The sequence below is a fragment of the Falco punctatus genome, assembly GCF_963210335.1.
Source record: "Falco punctatus genome assembly, chromosome: 8".
Taxonomy (NCBI): Eukaryota; Metazoa; Chordata; class Aves; order Falconiformes; family Falconidae; genus Falco; species Falco punctatus.
Window position 1 is genome coordinate 37187244 of NC_137588.1, and position 21169 is coordinate 37208412.

General features: G+C 40.1%; 1 protein-coding gene across 1 annotated transcript in view; it reads right to left on the reverse strand.

Moving 5' to 3' along the window:
- Positions 1 to 1467: 1467 nt before the first annotated feature.
- Positions 1468 to 21169, reverse strand: part of LOC308068683 (von Willebrand factor D and EGF domain-containing protein-like) — a 194864-nt gene continuing 175162 nt past the window's right edge. The window contains exons 26-28 of the mRNA XM_080399690.1: positions 10508 to 10603; positions 9260 to 9355; positions 1468 to 1970 (exon numbers count right to left, since the gene is read on the reverse strand). Coding sequence (XP_080255816.1) covers positions 1819 to 1970; positions 9260 to 9355; positions 10508 to 10603 — 344 coding nt within the window. The 3' untranslated portion in view covers positions 1468 to 1818. The remainder of the gene's footprint in view (positions 1971 to 9259; positions 9356 to 10507; positions 10604 to 21169) is intronic.

Sequence of the window (21169 nt, forward strand, 5' to 3'; positions counted from 1 at the left end):
TGCTCTAAAGCAATCCTGGTAATCTTGGTCTGCTGTATCAAAAAGAGCAATTCTTGACCTACCAGGGGAAAGTCTGCTGGGTATAAACACCTGCAGACAATAACTCCAGTTTATCTTGGCATATTCCTGCTTCCAATTGGACTTTTGTTAATTGAGAAAATGTGCACTGTACTTTCCTAGGCTACAGCCAACCTGTTTAGTAGTTTTTTTTTTTTAATATATAGAAAATTACAACACTTTCTCATCTTATCTACATAAGCTGCATTTCAGTATTGATGTAGGAGCTGTAATTTAGTATGAGAATGTACTTGTCAGGAAAATCCATACAGAACTTTAATTCTGATATTAAAATATAATTATCATTAACAGAATAAGTGACTATCTGAGTAGATTTTAATGCTTTCTTTTAATGCATTATGCAATTGAAATGAAAATATGCTGGGTTTTGCCCATAGCCTTACAGCATAGGCAAATGACAGGGCAACCTGCCTTTTTGAAAGCTGGAGATTGTCCCAGTCAGGACATCCGAGTGGAATACTATTTGAGTTGTCGGAAATGACCATGGCTTTAAAATGTGGCCCTTACAATTGCAAACATTTAAAATGTTTTGGGTGTTTGTGACTCTGGAAGGGAGAAGATTTGCTAAAGAAACAGAGGGTGCAGGGTATGAAGTAAAGCAAGAGTCAAAATAGAAGGGGAAATTCAAGTTGATATATACAGTGTTTAGGCACATCAGGCAAGATGGAAAAAAAAAAAGATTTTCTCTTTGTGATGGTGCAGGGGACAAACTGGACTCAAAGACATATGCTGATGTGATGGTCAGGTCCAGACCCTCTATCAGACCTTGCAAACCATTCTCGTAGCTGGACATGGCTTATTGGGTTTTTTGGGATGGTGGCGAGAGTAGTATTCGCCCAACTTAATACTTCTCAAACTCATACCAAAAAAGATTTGCTGGGCTTCACTTTGCTTTTGTCAATGCCAGGAAGAAAGAAACAATTGTTTCTTAACAAGGCAATGGAAACAACTACCATAGCAAGAAGGTACAGAGCAGAACAGGTGTCACCTGTTTAGGCTGCCACCCCCCTTGGGAAGGCATGGAGATTTAGTTCCATCAGTGCTACCTAAGCACCTGCAGGAGCACCTGTTTGGTGACGGGGTAGCAAGTGCTAACAGGTGCAATAAGAGTTCATCTTGGAAAAAAGCCTCTTATAAAGTTACTTGGAGGAGCATGGTGACCCCTCTTGGACCAGGAGAATTGTTTTGGTGTTTTGCCACTTTTGGATATGTTTGTGGTGGTGTTTGATGTAGAGCTTGAGGTCAAGCTCAGCAAGATAAAGAAGGTATCTGTGGACATCAGAAACTGGACTGGAGAAGGAATGAACAAGAGCAGTGAGTACTGGCATACCTCCTGGGTACGAGGCCTAAGGTTTCACATTGTGAACAAGTGGCAAAGTTGAGAAGGGAAGGGGTGTTTCGTGGAGAGGAGCAGGTTGCCCTTGCAACCCAGAAAAGCTTCTAGGCTTGGGCTGGACTACAACCAGCTATTTTTATCCAGAGTTTTTTGTGCAGGTGGTTAGTGGATTTGGGCAGCAGCACTGTATTGAGGATGACCTTAACTACCAGAATAGACACAGCTTTTGTGGGTTTTATGTTGAAGTATTAAATCGTTCCTTAAGGGAAAGTTGTGCACAGACTTGCATACAGGGTTATTTTGGCAGATGAGCAGTCATTAAACTTCCTTTAAAATATTTTATAACCTTATTTAAATCTTTCATAAGGTTAACAAGACTTTAATCCATTTTTCTGTAAACGATTTTAGTTACATTTGATTATTTTTGTCCTTACCGTAACAGTGCTTTTGGACCTTACCTTCTTTTCACATGCCGAACCAGTATAGCCGCTTCTGCAAGCACAGACATTTGGTCTTATGCACCTGCTTCCAAATAGACATTTTTGCTCACAAAGTGCTACAAATGAAAGATAAAGTTGTTTAGAAATATACTTATTCTAAGTCTTGTAATTAGAAAGGTAGTATTTAGATGCTTTTGAAAACGTTGTGAGAAAATATATTAAGGTTCTGCAGTTTCATATGATGGAGAAAAGGAAAATAAATAAAAAAAGTATTGAGGCATTACAGATGGTTTGCCATAGGCTTTTTCATGCCTATGTGTCTGTTAGGTTTACAGTTTTCTTTATTTTTTCCTTTTTTCCCCAATGATGGGGAAAAAGAAGACTGTGCCAAAGGAATTGCCCTGGCTCAGTTGGAAATGGATCAGTGCAAGGCCTAATTTTGAAAGCCAGGATACAGTTCTGGGCATTGATAGTGGGGTCAGATTTTGCCAAATTGATTTTCTTTTGTTCCAATAGAAAGAAACCCCCTACCTGTTAAAAGTTCCATTCTTGACTTGAGGAGATATATTAAATAAGTACTCTTAAAGGTGATGTTATCACAATAAACAAAAGGGAGAATTTGGTGACCTGCACACTTTACAGCTCTGGAAACCCGGGCACAAGAATATGTAATTTCATGGTCCCACAGAATCAGTAATGAGCTGCTTATCCCAAGTAAAAAGGAATCAGAAAATCTTTTTTATCTTATCTAGAGTACCAGGGTACTTATACAGGCCCATCTGTTTGAAGACATTCTGTTAATAAAAGAATCAGTGTTTGTTTTTTGGTTTTTTTTTTGTTGGTTTTTTTGTTGAGAAGAAATATCATCAATTGAATTAGCAAAATTTCAGCCACTTCTTCATCCTCATTAGCAGTTTATATTGTTTTGATGTTGTTTTGGCATAGAGGAAAGAGAACAACCAACTCATAGGGCACCAATTCAAGAAGAACACACATGTCATAGTATTTTAATTAGATCTCATGAATTAAACCTTCTATAAATATTGCCAGAATATTGTATCCTGGTTACAGGCAGTCAAACCTAAATGCCTTCGAAACTAGTCAGATGTCAGAATCTACACAGAATCAGTAAGTGGCTTCTTATATTTTCTTGCGTGGCAGAGGCATATAGGAAGCTGCAAACCATGCACCATTCAGACAGACCTGAAAATAGAGTAGACACATGTCTATGTTCTGATACTATCTTCTTCATCATGAAGCAAAGTGTTTCATCAGATTTGAAAGAGTTTAATGTATCCCTATAAGGATGTCTTTTTCACAGAAAAGCAACTAATTCGGGGGCTGAAGGAACAAATTTCAGAATTTCAGTTTGTTAGACCTAACTTCTGATTTTGACACAATTTGCTCATGCAGATTCTTTGTATTACGATCTGAATCTCAGAGATAAACCAGGCCAGTGAAATTTCTTTAGAAAACACGTGGTAGGAGCCTAAGCCACCCAAATGTGATTCTCAGAGTTATACTAATTGTTGTAGTGACTGTGGAAGGCTGGTGACAAGATGTTGAACAACATCTGGAATTTGTATTGTTTTTGTTCTATCAGGGTATCATGGCAGCTAACACTCGCTGAGGAGGCTGAGGTTTTGCTGGAGTAGGGAATATTAAAATCTAAATATGTGTATGGAAGTTCAGGCCTGATGGCTATGGGACAGAGGAGAAGAGCCAGACTGACTGCCTCTATACATGTCTTGAAAAGGAGGGGCTGTAAACAGCTTGGGAAACTGCTACTCTTATGAGTAGTCAGGTGGTGAGGGTTCATGCTGTGTCAAAACTACTGACCCGTACCATGTCCAGAACAGGGACATGCAGAGACCTGCACATAGTGGTGACCTTCAGGTGCTCCTTTTTAAAAAGCCAGCTGTGCCAGGTGATCTACTGTAGGACTCCAGTGACCTGCTGTTAGCAACTTGCCTTCCCAGTAGGTAAGCTAGTTGATGCATTTGTGATGCATTTGAAAAGGTAGAAAGTACTGTTTTGTGGAAAAAAGATTTTTTTTTTTTTAAGAAGCAAACTTCGCTTTGTTGGGTGTCTGTTGCAAAACACTCAAGACCTAGAATGGGCAGCTGCAAACTTCTGAATTGGTGCTGCTTCTGAGAGGGGGTGGCCCAGGTTTGGATCCTGGGTGTGGATGGGGCAGAGGAGGAAAGGAATCACGCTCAGGCTAGAACAGTGTGCTCATCCTCTGCCGACTGCTGCTTCAGCTCCTCCACAAACTGAAAGAACTCAGATTTAGAACTGGAAAAAATCTTAAGAGTTTCGTTTACAGGAACAAAAATGCTTCCCCACAGGGAGGGCATTGTCGGGGGAAGGGGCTCCCTGTGCCGACATCAGTTTTGTTCTACGGTATAGTAAGCTGGAAGAGAGAGAAATGTGTATGATATTGTTGTTATCCATTTGATAGGAACTTGGGCAAGGGGAAAATGGAAGCTGATTCTCCCTTCAGCTTGGTAGTGGATAAAAGAAGAACAGGTAAGATAAAGAGAGATGGACCCTTCTGGGGACCCCTGTAGCAGCTGGGGGTGTTCTGGTATGCATGGGCAGAACAGGCATTAGATAATGTACCAGGCTTTTTTTCTGTCTGTGGTTTCTTTGATTCTCAGTTGATGCAAACAAATAAGAAAAAAAAAGGGAAAAATTTCTTCCTTTTTTTTTTAATCCTTTGCTACCTGCCTGTCTCTCCCTCTCCACCCACTGCTTCCTGCTGTAGTGCTCAGAAAAACAAGAGCTCAGTTAGGAGAAAAGTTAAAAAACATTTGGAAGAAAATTGGAATTGAAATCACAGAGGATAATAACATAGCTGAAGTTCAAATGAATATTTCATAAATGTATTTACAAGGGATGCTAAGCCACTAAACACTAAAAATGACACGGGCTATGTATGCATTATCCTGTACAGATTCAGCAAAGAAAGTAATTTAATAAGCTAAGCTTATGTTAAAATTATAATCAATAAATGCCCATTATAGAAAGAGATTTATCCCTGGGTGTTAAAAGAACAGGGCTACAATTTGCATGCAAACTACATTCTGTTTTAAGATTTTTCTTTTTTTAAGGTTTGAAAGGGTTACAGAGGAAAGGTAGAAGAAAGCCTGTCTGAGATGTTGTTCAAGGCACAGAGAGAGAACGAGGAGGAATGTTGAGGAAATTATACGGCTATAAGCTTGACACTTATAACATGCAAATAAAGAGAAGATATTCTGAAGGGCAATGAGGAGCCAGTATGGGTTCAATAATATTAGAACAGAAGATAGCAGCATGAATTTTAATGATGAAGATCCTTCACAACTATAACCTTCTTATACTTTATAATTAATTATTAGAATTATACCTTGATCCTGAATTCAGAGCCTTAAACAATAGACTTATATCCCTGGCCAGAAGCCTTCTGACTTTACTGGGTTGTGTTTTGGCTATATCTGTCAGGGTAATCAGGTTGTACTGTCAGGTCTTCACTCCTTTGGTCTAATGTTTCTTGCCTAGCTCAAGAGAAAGAGAGATGTGAGTTAATCCCACAGGAGGCAACGGGAAGCCACAGGCGTGGTGCTTTAGACTGGTTATCGCATACGAATTGGGAAGAAAATCACTGATGGGAAAAGATGGTGATCTTGGGATACCGTTTCTCTGTTTTCAGATAGGGAATTTTTGGAATATTTGTGCTGCTGTCATGAAAGTTAAAAACAGAATCAGACAGAGAAAGCTTCCAATGGAAGAAGCCTAATCCATAAAGCTGCTGGTTTCTGTAGTTGAGATATGTTGAATATTTCAAACGACATTTTTTAACCTGTCTTTCCAAAAGGGAATTTCCCTACATTTGCAATACAGCCTGAAACTTGATTGTTACTCCTTAAACTATGACCATCAAAGTCACAGGTATTTATCAAGGATAATGTGTGTATTCCACCATACACCTGATTTGTTGGGACAAATGACTTATTTTACTGATTCTCTTTTGGAAGCTGTTCTGTTCAGTTACAGATGAATGGGGAGGAAAACTACTCTCCTGACTGACCTCTTTATTTACAGTCTGATAAAAGATGACCATTATGTTTTATCCCTTACCAATGTCTTCTAAAAGTCTCTACTTTTACTCTTGTGAAATTCTGTGATTTAGTTGTAGCCAGAGAAAGATGAAACTGTAAGAAAAATACAGCCTGCACAGATGTCTCTGGAATGTCATTGTGAGTTGGATTTAGCATTAAGAAATTAATAATTCACTGCATTGCATGGACATTGTACATCGTTGCAAAAGAGCCAAAGTTTTTGCTTGTATGATTGCATCTCCAAAACGTAGCAGACTTGTTCCAAATAAGTTCCTCAACCTGTGGTAACTACTTCTGATAATATAGTCTGCTCTTGCTCCCTGAGGCATTTTCACAATACTCTAGACATAAAATTATTCAGACTTAGACATTGCCAATCTTCATTGCAACAGAACTGAAAATCTGTTCTAGGTTATTGTCAATGGTGGTGTCTGCTGAGAGGTTGAAGCATTTTGGACTATCACTTGTGATAGAGATCTACGACCTTTTTTCCTGGTGAAAGTTGGCAGGAGAATCTGAGACGTCTGTATTTGCACTTGTAGGTATTTAAATTAATTATTAGGAACCCAAATGCAGAGAATGTCATGTTTTGCTTTTTCTGGTTTTACAGAAGACTGAAGAGAGAAGATTTAAAAAAAGACTGTATTGTGGCAGCTATATCTACTGCTGCCTCCAAACGTCTTCTTGAACTGTCCAGGTAGGTTTAGGCCTTTGTAAGTTAGAAACTGCACTGATGAAGGTAGTCTGTGACTTCTTAATAAAGACAGATCAAAAGTACGTGTTGAAGATAATTTATCAGTACTTGTCCGTTGTCTTTTTTGTTGGCTTACTGGCCTACTCTGGCTAGCTATCTCGGTATAGAAGACTGAAACAATTTTTTGAGTCTTAGAAATGTCCAGAAAATAGTGGTGGAAGTTTCCACAGATTCTTTGGTTTAGTCACCCTACTAGAAGTGTGTGAGAAAGTTAATGAGGAAAAGAGGTTCAGTGTGTAGGTGAAACCTGTATCTGCATTTCCATTGCTGCCACCCCTATACGGGCAGCTGTGTGAATGCACAAGCTGAAAACAAAGAATGAAGCTGGGTTATTGAACCTCCTCCTACCCTTGAAAAAGCCCCAGAGAAACAATCCAGCTCGATTTGCCTCTGGACATGGGAGGAGGTACAGCGATTGCTGAGAAATGTTGTCACCTGTATTGTTACTTGCAGAGTGAGATGGAATTTTTGCATGATGAAATGGAAACAAATTAGATTAATAATATACTATCTATTAATTATTACATTTTTATAGTATAATAATTTCATGTGCAATGTAAAAAGAATATGTAATGTTTTAATATAATATATAAGAATAATATAGGTTATGAAATAATATTTGAATAGCATGAATAATAGGTTGCTACTTTCTTATCTTATAATGTGGATGGTTTGGTCTGTTGTTGAGTTTAACAGCCAAAGTCTGTAGTTAAAGTGGTGTAAATCAAGGCCTCTCTCAGCCTTCTTGTTGATACCATGGCAAAGTGCAGAATTAGGGCACATGCATCCACATGCAAGTAGGGGGTGATGAACACAAGGAAGCCTCGGGAGCTTAAATTGAGGTGCGTAATTTGGTGCAGAGGGGAAGCACAGAGGAGCAGCGTAATGAACCAAGCGCCTCCTTGCCAGCAACGCTCTGGCGTTGGCAGAGCGTGTGGATTTGGCCCACTGTTTGTGTGCTTCTGGGAGGTAGGAAAGAGGCCATAGTAACACAAGAGCAACAAGATGATGTTACCAGGGGCTGGTTACAGTCCCCTCTGCTGCTGCTAGCAGCTTGTGTCAGTGCCAGAGCTGAGGGGAAGGTGAGCGCTGCTTTGAGCAAGGGAGGTGCTCAGAAGGCTTTTTACGTTCAGATAGATAAATAAATTTTTTCCACTGAGTTCTGGATTTGGGCAAATAGCCTTCCATTAAAACGCAAAACCAGACTTCTTTTCAGAGGTTTCACTCTATGTGAAACTTTACACCTAACATCTGTGAGGATGAAGAGTTTCTTGTTCCCCTGCTTCCTCCCTGCCTCACTGTGAATACCCCGGAGCAACGTTATAAGACCTCACCATCTGCTCTCTGACAATACTCTTCTCTTTTTATATTTAAAAAAACCCAGAAATTCTAACCGCTTGGTGTTTATTTGGCTTTGCTCTGGGACCTAAGAGTTTCAGCCAGTTCCTTTTGGACAAAAAACTGATTTAACTTCCCACTACAGTGAAAACATGCGAAAAAACAGTAAAATCAGAGTGACTAACAATTGAATGGATTTGGAGCAAAGTTTCAAAGTTAGATAAATATGTAAAATATTCCCTAGGCTTGTGTGCCCGCGTAGGACAGCAGAAATTGTTAATGATAGTGTAAGCCTTACTTGCCTTTCACAGGAACAAGCACGGTTTGTTTATTTAGTTAGAAAAACTGAAGCAAGAATATGTCATCAACTAATAAATAACTTTAAACATTACTGTGTTTGAACTAGAAGACAGCTGGCACAAAGAAACAATTACACAGCCATTGGGATTTAACTGACAAAAGATTTCCATAAGTAATTATGCTTTGCAAGTGTGAGAGGAAAGAAAGATTGCCCTTTAAAGGAGATAACGCCTTGATATTTTCCTCATGCACTTTTACTGTAAAGCCAATAACATACACAAACTGCAGTGACCCTGTATGTAACAGACAATAACAGGTCTCTTCCCATTCCAGATCTTCCAGCCCTTCCACGTGCAAGTACTTCCAGCCACCTCGGTGGTCGCTCTGAACCCACAGCGTTTACAGGGCTGGACTCTTAGAATTTCTTTCTGTGCTTAATGCCATCTGGGTATGCAGAATGAGCTACTCAGTTTCCTTTTCTCCCTGACGTGCCCCCCCCCCCCCCCCCCCCCCCCCTTTTTTTTTTAACCTTAAATTTATTTCATTTAAAGACGATTAATTTTGTCTGACATGTTGAGCTCAGCATCCACACATGTAAAAGATGAGTCGGGTCTCTCTCACACTGATGTTGAGTCCAGAAATGTTTCTGGAAGTAATAGTTCTACCAGCAGCATAAGACAGTTCTGGCAAATAAGATGTTAACTTACTTGTTATGGTTGTTAGCCATCACAACAAATCATCTTATGGTTGCCTTTACATGTAATAAAATCATCTAGGTTGGGAAAGACCTTTAAGATCATAGAGTCTAACCATAAACCTAACTCAGTATACACATAGTAGAAAATTTAATGAGTAAAGGTCTCCAGCGCAACGTGTGTGACTACAAAACTGTAGTAATTAAAGCAGCACTTACGAGTCTGGCACAGCATTCCTACCCATCCTTCAGAGCACTCGCAGATGTTTGGACCTATACATTCTCCACCGTTCAGGCATTTCTGCAGGCAAACAGCTGAACAGATTGACATGAAGCAAGTGAGAAGAGGTACATGATGTATCTGGATGTTCCAGATCTGTTTGAAAGGTGACCTGCTAGGTTTTATTCCATATGGCTAATTTGTAAAGAATGCATTCTATTCATCAGATAATCAGTGTTCAGGATTCTTTGTTATTTCCCCTTAAGAACTGGATCTTTGATGTCTGTCTATGGGGAGCTTTGCTATTTCTAATGCTCGCCTCACCATCAGCTAAGAATGCTCTCCATATGATATATTCATATGTGTTATATGCATACTATGCATTCAGTGTTAGAAATAAATAGGTTCTCATAGTAAAGTTTGATAGGTTTATTGCTTATGTTATTTCTTTAGAGACCCTGAAAGAGAGAATGCATGTTTTGGTGTATATGTGTGACATACACATGCTTCCTTCAGAATTTCTGAAAAAAATATGAATATTATAATTTCAAAACACTGGTTCTGAAATCACATTTACTGTCAGGACCCAAAGGGTAAAAAGCCAATATTTTAATCTGGTTTACATACAGTATGTCATCTTGATTATGAATTTATTCAGTTTATCTGTCAACATCATGGTAATGAATAGCCACGTAAGGAAAAATATTCCTTGAAAATATTTTAGGGTGAGAGGTTTTTTTTTTTTAATTACATTTTTATGTAACTGTAGTCAGATCTGGTAGAGTTACAGAGTAAGAACACATCATGCTCCAAATTATTCACCAAAATGTATCTGGTGACCTTGAGAGTATATCAGTTTGGGAGGCTTTATAGCAGGCTTTAGATAGTTCTGTGTTTTGAAATATGGCATTTCTCTGTAAAACCTAACAAAATATGTGAAGCTGTTGAAACATAAAATCAATGCTTGAAGTTTAGTACTATGAAAAAGAATTTCCATAACAAGATGTATAACAGACAGCTGCATGAAGCAGAACCAGGGTTCCCCGACACAGCTTTTTTGCTCTGCAAGCATCCAATGTTTATAGCATTTTGTATTACCTGTGCTTAAAATGGTTTTCTTCAAACTGTTGAAGTAGCAAAACAGGTTCTATTCGCTATGTTGTAATCTTCTCTTAACGTTAAAAAACAATTGACGTTGACTAGCCTAAGTAATAATAATCTGTTTGATGGGCAGTAGAGGTGCTTACGTTTATTACAGTGCTTTCCCCTCCAGCCAGATGGGCAGTCGCAGACGTTTGGGCGTACGCATTTCCCTCCGTTCATGCACGTGGGCTCACAGACACCTGCAGGTACACATCAAAGGGAGAACGTGGTAGCTGGGAAATGAGGGAAGACTTTACTAGGGACTTAGTCGCTTCCTTTCAGAAGGTTCAATTGCTTGTAATTAAAACCCGGAAAAGTAATTTGGATTTGAGAATCTGAAACACAGAGGCTTGATAGCTCCCATAAATCCTTCTGGAAAATGCTGTGCCTTGTGTGGAAGCTCTTTCAGGGAAGCTCCAGTAAGAGCTGCCTCACCAGAAAAACAAGAGAGGCATTAATTACAATGATTCTCAGTAAAACAAATAAATTTTCTGTGGCAGCTGTGGACAGACCAAATACTTGTTATAGCTTTCACTTGACTGATTGGAAAACATGCTCTCAGATGTTCATTTGGATAAGAAAAGGCTTGAAGAGGATAGATTGTTTTCACATAATTCTGGGAATATTTTTTGCATTCAACCAAGCATAAAGACTAAGTAGATCCATTCATCCATTGCCTTTTTGCACCGTTATTTGTTAAGGTACTTACCTTTTTACTTTATTCTTTCATACAAATAAGATGTGAAAGCTAAGTTGTTCTTTGAACTGCAGGAAAACATTATTTTATTTTTTTTTTTTAGATTTCATTAGAAACCTAAGTGTTAATTTTTGTGTCTCGGATTAAGCCCTACATTTATCAATACTCCTGTTTTACAACATTCAACAGTAAAATCTCATTGTTCTGGCAAGTGAAACCTCTGCAATCCCAACCTGCTTTGATATAGGTGGATTGCACAGGCAGATAGCCAAGAGCCTCATCTCCTGTTTCTCCTCGCCTATTGCAGTAAGTGTAGGAAGGACCCATCAGAGGCAGTGTACTTTAGAAGCATGGCAGTGCTGCTACGATGGGAGTGGGAATGATTTACCTTTTACATGGAAGAAGGCATTTGATAACTGGGTAGAAGACAATAAGGCCATATTACATAGCAAGTGGTTAAACTGGCGCATGAAAGTCAAGTCAGGAGGAGACCGACAATGAAGGCTTGAGAACACGTGTGTCACATGGCTCCTGCCGTGTTTAAAGCTTCATAGGCACAGTGCGATTTTCCAGCGATTTGTTATCAACTGCCTAATCAGCACCAGTCCTCCATGCTTGCAGAACCGGGTGGCGGCTGCACACCTAGCCCTTCCTCAATAGGGCGCAGGCTACTTGCTCCTGCAGGCACTGAGGGGGCTGACAGCTGAGACGTAGCATTACAGTGCCTTTATTAGCCTTAAGGTTGTGATGTGTTTTGGCACATCAGCAGTAAGAACAGAACTTGAATACTAATGCTATCGCAAGTCTGATTTTCAAGTCATTGCCATGTACAGGACTCTGAACCTACCACAGCCCCCTCCGACCTTTACTGTAGAACGTGGAATCCTGCAAAGAGCGTCAAAATAGGAATGATTAGTAAAAAACAGCATGCAAAAATAAAGCAACTGTTATTTGATGGAAGAATAACCTTCTGTTCCTCTTTTAGATATGATCAAGTGTTTTTAGATAGGTAGATTTAGGTTCGCTAATTATTCCTCTGATATATTGACATATTGCTTTTGTGGGTTTTGTGTCCTGGCGTATTCAGTGCCAATGCTGCTGCACTGGCACTTTTAGTGCTATATTGCTGCTCTTGGTTGGCTGCTACATTTGCATTTTGTGCTGTGCCAAGCCTCCTGGATCCCTCAGCATAGTGACCTGCCCTCAGGCAGGTCAGACTTAGCCACATTCATAAGGGCTGCTTGGATCCAAGCCCTTAAACTGGCGTCCTCTTTTTCCTTCTTTCTCCACCTCTCCTGATCCATGCTATAGTCTTGGTCTCTGCTTACTAAGGCTGACGGGGATCTATTGTTCTTGCTGAACTATCAAAAACTAGTGCTGCAACCACTAGTTAAAACCTAGATGAGTTCAAAGTGTCATGGAAACCATAACTCTGGACTAATTTTTTATTTTCCCTCTTCCTTTTTCTCTCCCTTTTGATCTCACATCTCCAATACTGGACTTCTGACCCACAATCTTAAGTTGTGTTGTGTTGACTGCCTGTTCTGATTATAAAACAGCTCAGATACTCAGCATTTAGAAAAGATGACCCCAAACCAAAATACATGGTTCTAGACTTTAAATGACCTTACGCTTTTTGATATTTGCAGACCATGGTGTCCCCAATGCTAACCTGCTGTTCCAAGATCAGTTGAAAATCTATAAGTTTGTTTTTGAGATCACATGAAACTTGGACAATGTCTTTCCCCCCTGCCCCTTAAAAAGTAAAGCCAAGAAAAAGTAACTAGGGACACAGTAGCACTTGTTCAAATGAGTATTTCTTATTTATTTTTGTTCCTTACATATCCTCTGTTTTTTTAACCTTATCCAAACAATTGTATTTTAAGGCATTCCTGGTTGTTTTGTACTGACAGCAGAGTTTTGTAGGCTGTAGAGCAACAGACCCTTCAATTACAGGGAAACTAGTCTGATTTGTCATTAACTTTGTTTTTGGTTTGTGAATAACTGAACTTGTTCCTGCTCAATTTGCATTGTAATTCAGCAAAACTTTAAGCAATGGCTGAGGCCCAGTCTTAGTCTGAGTAAAACACATAGGTCTGAGTAAAACTTTCAACTTGGGATCTATTTCTCTCTTTTTTCAGCTGCCTTAGAAATGAACAAGTAACTATGAAAATACAGTGTGAACTTCCTTTGTGTTGTTTATTGCTTATGGCATCTCTCACATCGGTGATAAATCCAAAGGAGTTCAATTCAAAGCAAACTACGGGAAGTACCAAAACTGTTCTGAACTGGGAGGGCAATTCTGCCTGCTGGCCCTCCAGGGCAGGTACTTTCTCTTCTTACTAGGGAATTCACCAGCACCTCTATGTCAATGAATGCAGTGTTATCTCTCCCCTTTTCCTGTCTGACTTCTCCACCTTGTTCTCCCTTTCTTTAGCTTGCTTAAATAAAATTCCATCTCAATACCCATCAGACAGACTTCAACATTTGTTGATGATAACTAGTTTGGATCCTTTCTAGTCCCACTCCTTGGCCTCTGTGGAGGAGCTCCAATTTCAAAATAGCAAACAAAAATATTACAGCCTCTCACAGGAAAACTAAATAAATTATCAGACACTAGGAGAGCAAATCAAATTATTGTAATCCTCCCAGGCACTGGCGTGACTTTGAAAAGACTCACGTTTCTTTTTTTCCCCCCTCCCTTTAAAAAAGGCTTGGCATCTTGACCCAAAGACAACGGCAGATTGATAGGGTTTCCACTTGCCTTGGGGACTAGCCCTAATGACACGGATATAAACACATTATTTCCCATTGTAGCAGTCTGGTAGGGTACATCGCTGGGGGTAGGGAGAGTCCTGGACTATCGACACATCCTGGGTGCAAGCTTGCCGGCACTCAGTATTACTAAACCCTTAGTCCCACCCCCTTTGCTGTCAGTGTCAACATTTCCGTGCTCTTCAGTAAGAACCGAAGCACATAATTTCATATGCAATATAGTTACTCAGTTCTATAATGCACCACAATTCTGTAAGGCCACTATTTAAAACTAGAAAGGACTTCCATCTTATGTTTTCCAAAACTGGTAAGTTAAAGTAAGCCTGTGTTGAAGGTGATAATGCAGGTTAGAGAAAAAGCATGACTATGTGTTGTATTTCAGGTGAGGGTTGATTTTGATAAGGTAAGAAGCAGCTGAAGGTGCTAAGATAAAACATAGGTGTTGAACAGAACATCATACAAAATATACGCAATTCTGTGCACTGAAAGGCACTCTCAAGTCGCTAAGTTTTCTGTTTTATGCAGCAGCTATTTCTCTTTGATGCCTTTAATGCGTTTTGACCTTACGATCACTTAAAATTTCCTGTGACCCTTTTCATAGCTTATCCCCTCTAGGCTGACTTGACCCAGTGAAGTGCTGCTTGCAACTCTTTATCAACCTCCACGGAGCTCCATAGTTCAACTGTTCAGCCCTAACATCTTTAAGATAGTCAGACCTCTTGCTTTGTCAGCCAAGGGGAAGAATCTTCCTGCAAAATAAATATTTCCAGTGGTCATTAAAATTCTAAGAAAAAAAGCAGCCAACACCTTGAATTTTGTGTGTAAAGTCAAGTAGGTCCTCCTGGTGTACGTAGCCCCAGTGATGGACACCTACAATTCCAGTGTCTTCCTTTGCCTGCCCTTCTTGCTGTTGATTTACAGGAACAGTTCCCCTAAAACATACAGTGTCAAGCAAAATATCTCTGCTGTGAAAACCAAAGGGACTGGGGGCAAAGCTGGGCACTGGGCATGGTTTGCAAGGCTGCACGTGCTAGAAGCAACCGAGAGTAATCTCTTATTCTAACAGTCACGATATTAGCCAGCACTATCTGCTGATTATCTTACAGTGATTAAAAGAAGTCAGAGACTTCCCTCAGGCTCCCACTGTTTCTGTGGTTTAGCAGACAAAAACTTTTCAGGTTGAACCTAAGCCACCTTTTCATGCAAGTAACTCATTACATCTTCTCTCTCTAGAAGTAGGTAATAATAAGTAGTGAAAAGCCTGTAGTTTTGTTGAAATAAGACAGTCTTCATCACTAGCCTCGTAAAGTTAAAACAGAGGGAATATTAAATCAAGCTCCTAAAATCTAGGCAGAAAGGGATCCTGTACAATGTTCCAGGAACATGCCTCGCCACAGCTGAACATCAATGTCTTCTCCTGAGAAAGACTGCCCAGACTATTTTTTTCTGAAGCAAAAATTACAATTACTTATCATCATGTATCCTAAGCCACGCTGCTGCTGAGGCAGTGCATCACACTGCAGTGCTGATTAGAAGATGTAGTTTTCAAGACAAATTTTTTGGGTATTTTTTGGTTTTTGGTTGGTTTTTTTTTTGTGCCCTGTAGAACCTAAGAAAATTGAGCTGCTTCCGGATGCATTCTGCATTCGGAGGGATGAGAGAAAATAGCCTCAAGCAGTAACATCTGTGTGGGCCAGCTAAGGTAATGCATCAGGCTATAGCTTGCTAACAAAGAACACAGAAATGCGGCCAAAAGAACACCTACCGGTAGATACAGACTTCAACATGTCCTTTAAATCACCACCCCTGTGCTGTCATTTATTTGGGATTCACAGGCACTGCTTTTATTTCTGGCTGGTGTTGGTTTTGGACTGGCTTCTCTGTGGGTCTAGCGCATATTTTGATTTGTTTTCTCTACTCCTCTTTTGAGGAGCAGGAAGCTTGATCAGTTGCAGTTTTGGGTTTTGTATGTGTACATGTTGTTTTAATGTTCCTCTTCTCCCTTCTTCTTAGGGGTTATCTTGATTTGGTGTGACATTTTCAAAAACAAAGAGCTGTAGCTGGGGAGATACGACACAGTAAGGATGCAGAGCATGGGACAGATTTAAAAATAACACCAACTGGTCTTGTCAGGAAAATACAGATGACAGAACTTAAGCTGAGAACAAAAAAGAAACCACATAGATGTGAAAGCAGTGAGGTTTGGGTTAAAACTGGCTCTTCTACTCCTTTTCCAATGTTTATAGGTAATATACATCACCTATTGATAAAGCACAAAAACCCAGCAGAAGGTCTGTGCCAGGAACGGCACAATCATGAGACTGCAGCCTTAAAACGTAGGGATGTTGCTGATCTTTTCCATAGGACGAGAACTGTGAGGTCAGGTCAGCAGTTTCAAAAAATAGCACGGTTCAATTATTCGACTGGAAAGAAGGTTCCTCATCTCTCTGGATGCATTATGCATCCCAGCAGCGCTGCTCGAATGAAACATTATCCTGACTGCAGTAAGGAAACAATTGGTTGGATGCTTCTATGTTCCAAATAAAGATTTGATCTTGCTGAGTGATCTTTAAACCTTTCAAAAAATGAATCACAAAATGGGGGTGTTCTGGCCAAAAAGGGGGTTTCTAACAAAGGGCACCGTTGTGTGGATTCTACTGCCCTGACACTAGCAGGAACTAGTCGAGGTAAAAAAATGTCCTTCTCCCCTTTAGAGGGTATAACTGATGCTCAACAGATCATTAGCGAGATGGATGTACTAATATATCTGTTGCTGTGAAGGTCCCAGATGCACATATCTCTGAAAAACATGTTATGGATTTGGGACACTAGCAATTTCTAGTCCCCTTTTTTCTACCTCCAAGGGCAGTAAGAAACTACTTCTGCCCATGCTGAGTTTTAGGCGCATATGTTGTTCCAGAGCTTGATTTTTCTCTGAAATTCCTCATCTATGTTGATTTGGATTTGTAAGTAAAGAAATAACTTTCTCTCTAAGGTCTATCAGAGTACCCTCGGATGTGCAATCCACTGAATGTCAGTAATTATAGCCACAGATTAAATTTTAAAAGGAAGGAATACTTGTCATGTAATAAAATTGTTTGTAATTTTTGTGCAAGGTTCTTCTAAAATTTAGATCCTTATCCATATCAAGCTACCAATCATTTTGAGGTTTGCTCATCCCTATTTCTCGCTTCACATATCTCTGACAGAGATGCAAAGCATTTCTTCAATAAATTACCTTTCTGAATAGTAAAAATAATTTGGTAGAAACCTCTGAGGGATGTAGTGCGGGAGAGCAAATTACTACAAGACACAGTGGGAGCTGTAAATGTAATTGTGATGGGTGTGGTGACAGTTTGCATTTATAATATATTCACTTTACTACATGGGTATAGCAATATGAGTTAGTTTGCATGACCTAGCACACATTAGAGAAGAAAAAATGCTCTGAAAAATTGTAGACCATATAGATAGTGCAATGCCAGTGGTTTGCCTAATTATGTCTGCTCTTTGTTCTGATGCATACTCTGATATACCTATGGGGCCTTTTAGAGACATTAAAGCAGGAAATAAATCTGGTTTAGGTATTAGTTCAGGAAAAACGGGAAAAATAATAACGTACGGCAAAATTACTGAGATGCTGGACTAAACTCTGAGTGTTGGTTTGTGATGTACTGTGCTCATTTGCTGTCATGTCATTCTCATCAGATGATAACTTTTGGTACCATTTAAAGAGGATCCTGATCTCTCCATCTGTACCTCCAAAAGATTCCCTGGTACTGTATGGTAGGCAAGACTCCTAAACCTCAGGATGCTGTGGAAACCAACGAGGGATGGTCACCCCAATACGGACAGGGGACTCGGCGCTCTCCTTGGACAGAAACGTTTCTCCCTTTAGGTCTCCCAATCTTCATTTTGCCCATTATCTCTTGTCAAGTGAAACTCTTTTGAGACATACAGTGGTATGATGTTTGGATAGCCACAAAACATTTCAGCGTCTTTCAGAATGAAAGGCACTATAAACAAAATAAGCATGTGCAGGTGCACGTGTTTTGAGATCATTAGCAAAACCTTTTTCTCATTTAGTGATTGGTTTTAGACCAATACCAACACTATTAATTTGAAGAGAATATAGCTAAACTTTTTTTCTCATCTTTGCAACTGTTAGTAGATAATTAATGTGGGGAATTGTGAAGTATACTCTCAGCACAGCTTATATTCCCATCTTGTTAGGGTCTTGTGTTCGGTAACACTTTCTCTTCATTGAAGAATGCTCTGTGTTTTATTAGGTCAGTGAAGCGTTGCAGCATGTGTATAAATTGTTCTGTTGAGCTGCTTTCTTGTCATGCCTGACTAAGAAGTGAAAGAAGGTTCTCATATACGTTGTTTTCCTCTGTTGATTATTTTTGCAGCTTCTGTGCTTGCAGTATGACCTGCCATTTAGGCATGTTTTCATTGCGCTGAGTGGGCTCAGCCTGTGCTTGATGCAATTTGCTTTATTTTCATCTGTACAAAGGAAAAGGGAGATTCAGGCAAAGTAACCAAAGAGAACAGCAGGGGCATGGGAGACACGGTCTCAAGCCAAGAAGGTGAGCCTCAGGCCACTGTGGTCCAGCTGGAAAGCGAGGACCTCAGGTGGGAGCCTGGTCAGGGCGTACAGAAGAGGGTTACTGTCTGCATTGGCACTGCACTAATCTGTTAGTCATTCTGCTATTATCTCTTTTAGAAAGTAACCTAAGGCTTACTTGGGAATTGATACTCGAGAGGATTGTCTTGCCAAGGTGTTTTTGTGGCTAAATAGGCAATGTTATTCTCCAGAATTTGCTGTCCTCTGGGCTTTTCAAGTGGTAGATCCCATGCCCCTTTTTTCAGAGACATTAAAAAAATATTTTCATTAAAAATAGACACCCCCGACACCCCCCACCCCCCCATTTTTTTTCTTCCTGGTTTCTTAAATCAATTAGTGGAAAAAAACCAGTTATCTTCACATGGAAGCCCACTGCAAGAGAAATGCAGTAATTCAGGAATCCCTGCCCTTTTTAGGTACTGTATGTCTCTACATACAGCAGCAGACCTACCACTTCTTTAATGCCTTTAAGAAACAAGTAAAGAAATACTGATTCGAAACGTAGATTTTCTACTATAGTAAAATTCATGCTGTAGTCTGTGAACGTTTTGCTTATGGAATGAATAAAAAATTAATAAGACTTTTGGGTTTATTTAGGATATATATTCAGTTCTTACCCAGAAATGTTCTTGTTCTCTTCCTGTGAAATAAATTTAGACAACTGCATGTACTCAAGACCCCTATTAAAATAATGCATCAGCTACTTATATGAACAAAATGCAGCTTTGAAGCAAGGCCAACTAATGGTTTTGTCACAAATCCTTACTGCAAGTGAGCAGAGAGCACTGCTGTGAAAACAGACCACAAACCAGGTTGTTCTTGAGTCATTGTCTCCTGTTTGACTTTTCTCCGGGTAGTTCGAGCTCTCCCTGTTCCCCCCAGGCAAGATGCATGGATCATCTTGTGTTCAGCTGAATGGGAAAGACCACAGTAGCCCTGATTTTATTTTTTTTTCTTTGTCTTCCGTTGTATTTCCTGCCTAAGGAAGGAAGATGACATCTAATATGAACCTATTCTGTTACATGGGCTGGAAAATCAAGTAAGAACTGAGACCAGTGCTTCCTTTTCCTATGTCTCCAGACCGTGTACCAACCAGTCAACAAGCCAACCTACCTATCTTTCTGCTTCTGTTGCAAAACTAATGCTTTTAGCAGTAACTTACAAGTCTCTCTGCTATGAGAAACTATTTCCAAACACCCACTGTCCAAGGATATTGGCTATTCAGAAATCTTAGACAAATAGTTGTTGCCTCTAAGCACTTCCTTGACATATGAAAAGCAAGTCTAATGCAAACTATTACTCCATCCATTTAGATGAGATACGTGGAATGTTCCCTGCTTAGTTGTGGAGGAGGGGACGTTGGACCTCTGTTTTGTAAACTGGCTGATTTTAGAGAGCTTAAGTCCATCTGTCTACCCTGAAGTTATTCCAAAGACTATATCACCCCTTGTCAAGATGACAATTCCATAGAAGTTTGTTTTGTTGAGCAGTAAAATTTCCTGCTTGTGCAGCTGGCAAGGCAGTAATCTACAGAAACGTTACGTGAGAAGGCTGGGATATGGGAAATCGGTGACTTTCACAATGTGACATTGCTTAGCAAAAACTGCCTTTGAAACACAGTGTTCACATTTCCAATTAGTTTGCCTCTAGCTCTCATGCAAGTAAAGTCCTCATGGTACCGGGAAGGAAAAAGGAAGGGGGAGAGGGAAGGGAGCAAGCAGAGCTGGAAGAATGACCGTGAGTTATATTGTGCACTGTGTATTGGCTATAAATCCTGCCTGCAGGAATTACTGAAATGGAGAGACAGTTATCTACCAACTTTGAGATCCAATCTGCAAAGTCCCAATGTCAGCATGATGATTTATGTGATAGAAAGTCGGCAGGATTCAGCCTGATGCAATGAAATAGATGCATGCAGAAACACGCTCTTTGTTTTAAACCGTAGGCACGCTGCAGCTAGCTGGTTGCCAAGTGGGGGGCGATCAGGTACCCTGCCACGGGGCAGGCTGCGGGTGTGCCTCCTGTTCTGGAGGAGGATGTTCAGCCCTGTTCTCCTGTGACCTTTGCTTGCTGATGAGCTCCAGAGGGAGCTGTGGCTTGCCTTTTCGCTCCGAGATGAACTCGCTAGAAGCAGCGGAGAAGGGATAAACGTGTCGTCCCGTGAATCTCTCTTCTTCCCCCCCACCCCTTCTCTTTGCTCCAACCGTTCATAAGAAAACTCAGCTTTTATTTTCCTTTTTTCCAGAGCCGTTTGTAAAACAGTCCTATGAAAATGCATGTCGTAAATAAATGAAACTTAATCAGTTTTTGTTTATAATTTTTTTAAGGCTGTGGTAGAAATTGGCGTAAATGCTGCTTTAAAGCCTCGTGAACAGGAGTGATAGCCAGCGTTGTTACAACGGCACATTTTTCAAAAGGGAATTTAAACCCACACGTGAATAGCTTTTCTTTAGTATTAATGCTGAGTACATTTGTTTGATGCAAAGTTGATTCAGAAATATATTTTATCTTGAGGTACTGCCAGCATTTGCCTCTTTCCACTCAGCCAGACTGATTACACCGAAAACAATGTGTAGCGAGCGAGGATACGAGGTTATACAATTGCTGAGGCATAACCGCACATTTCACTGTCAGCTCTGACACCCGCTCATCCTGGGTGCGGGTGTC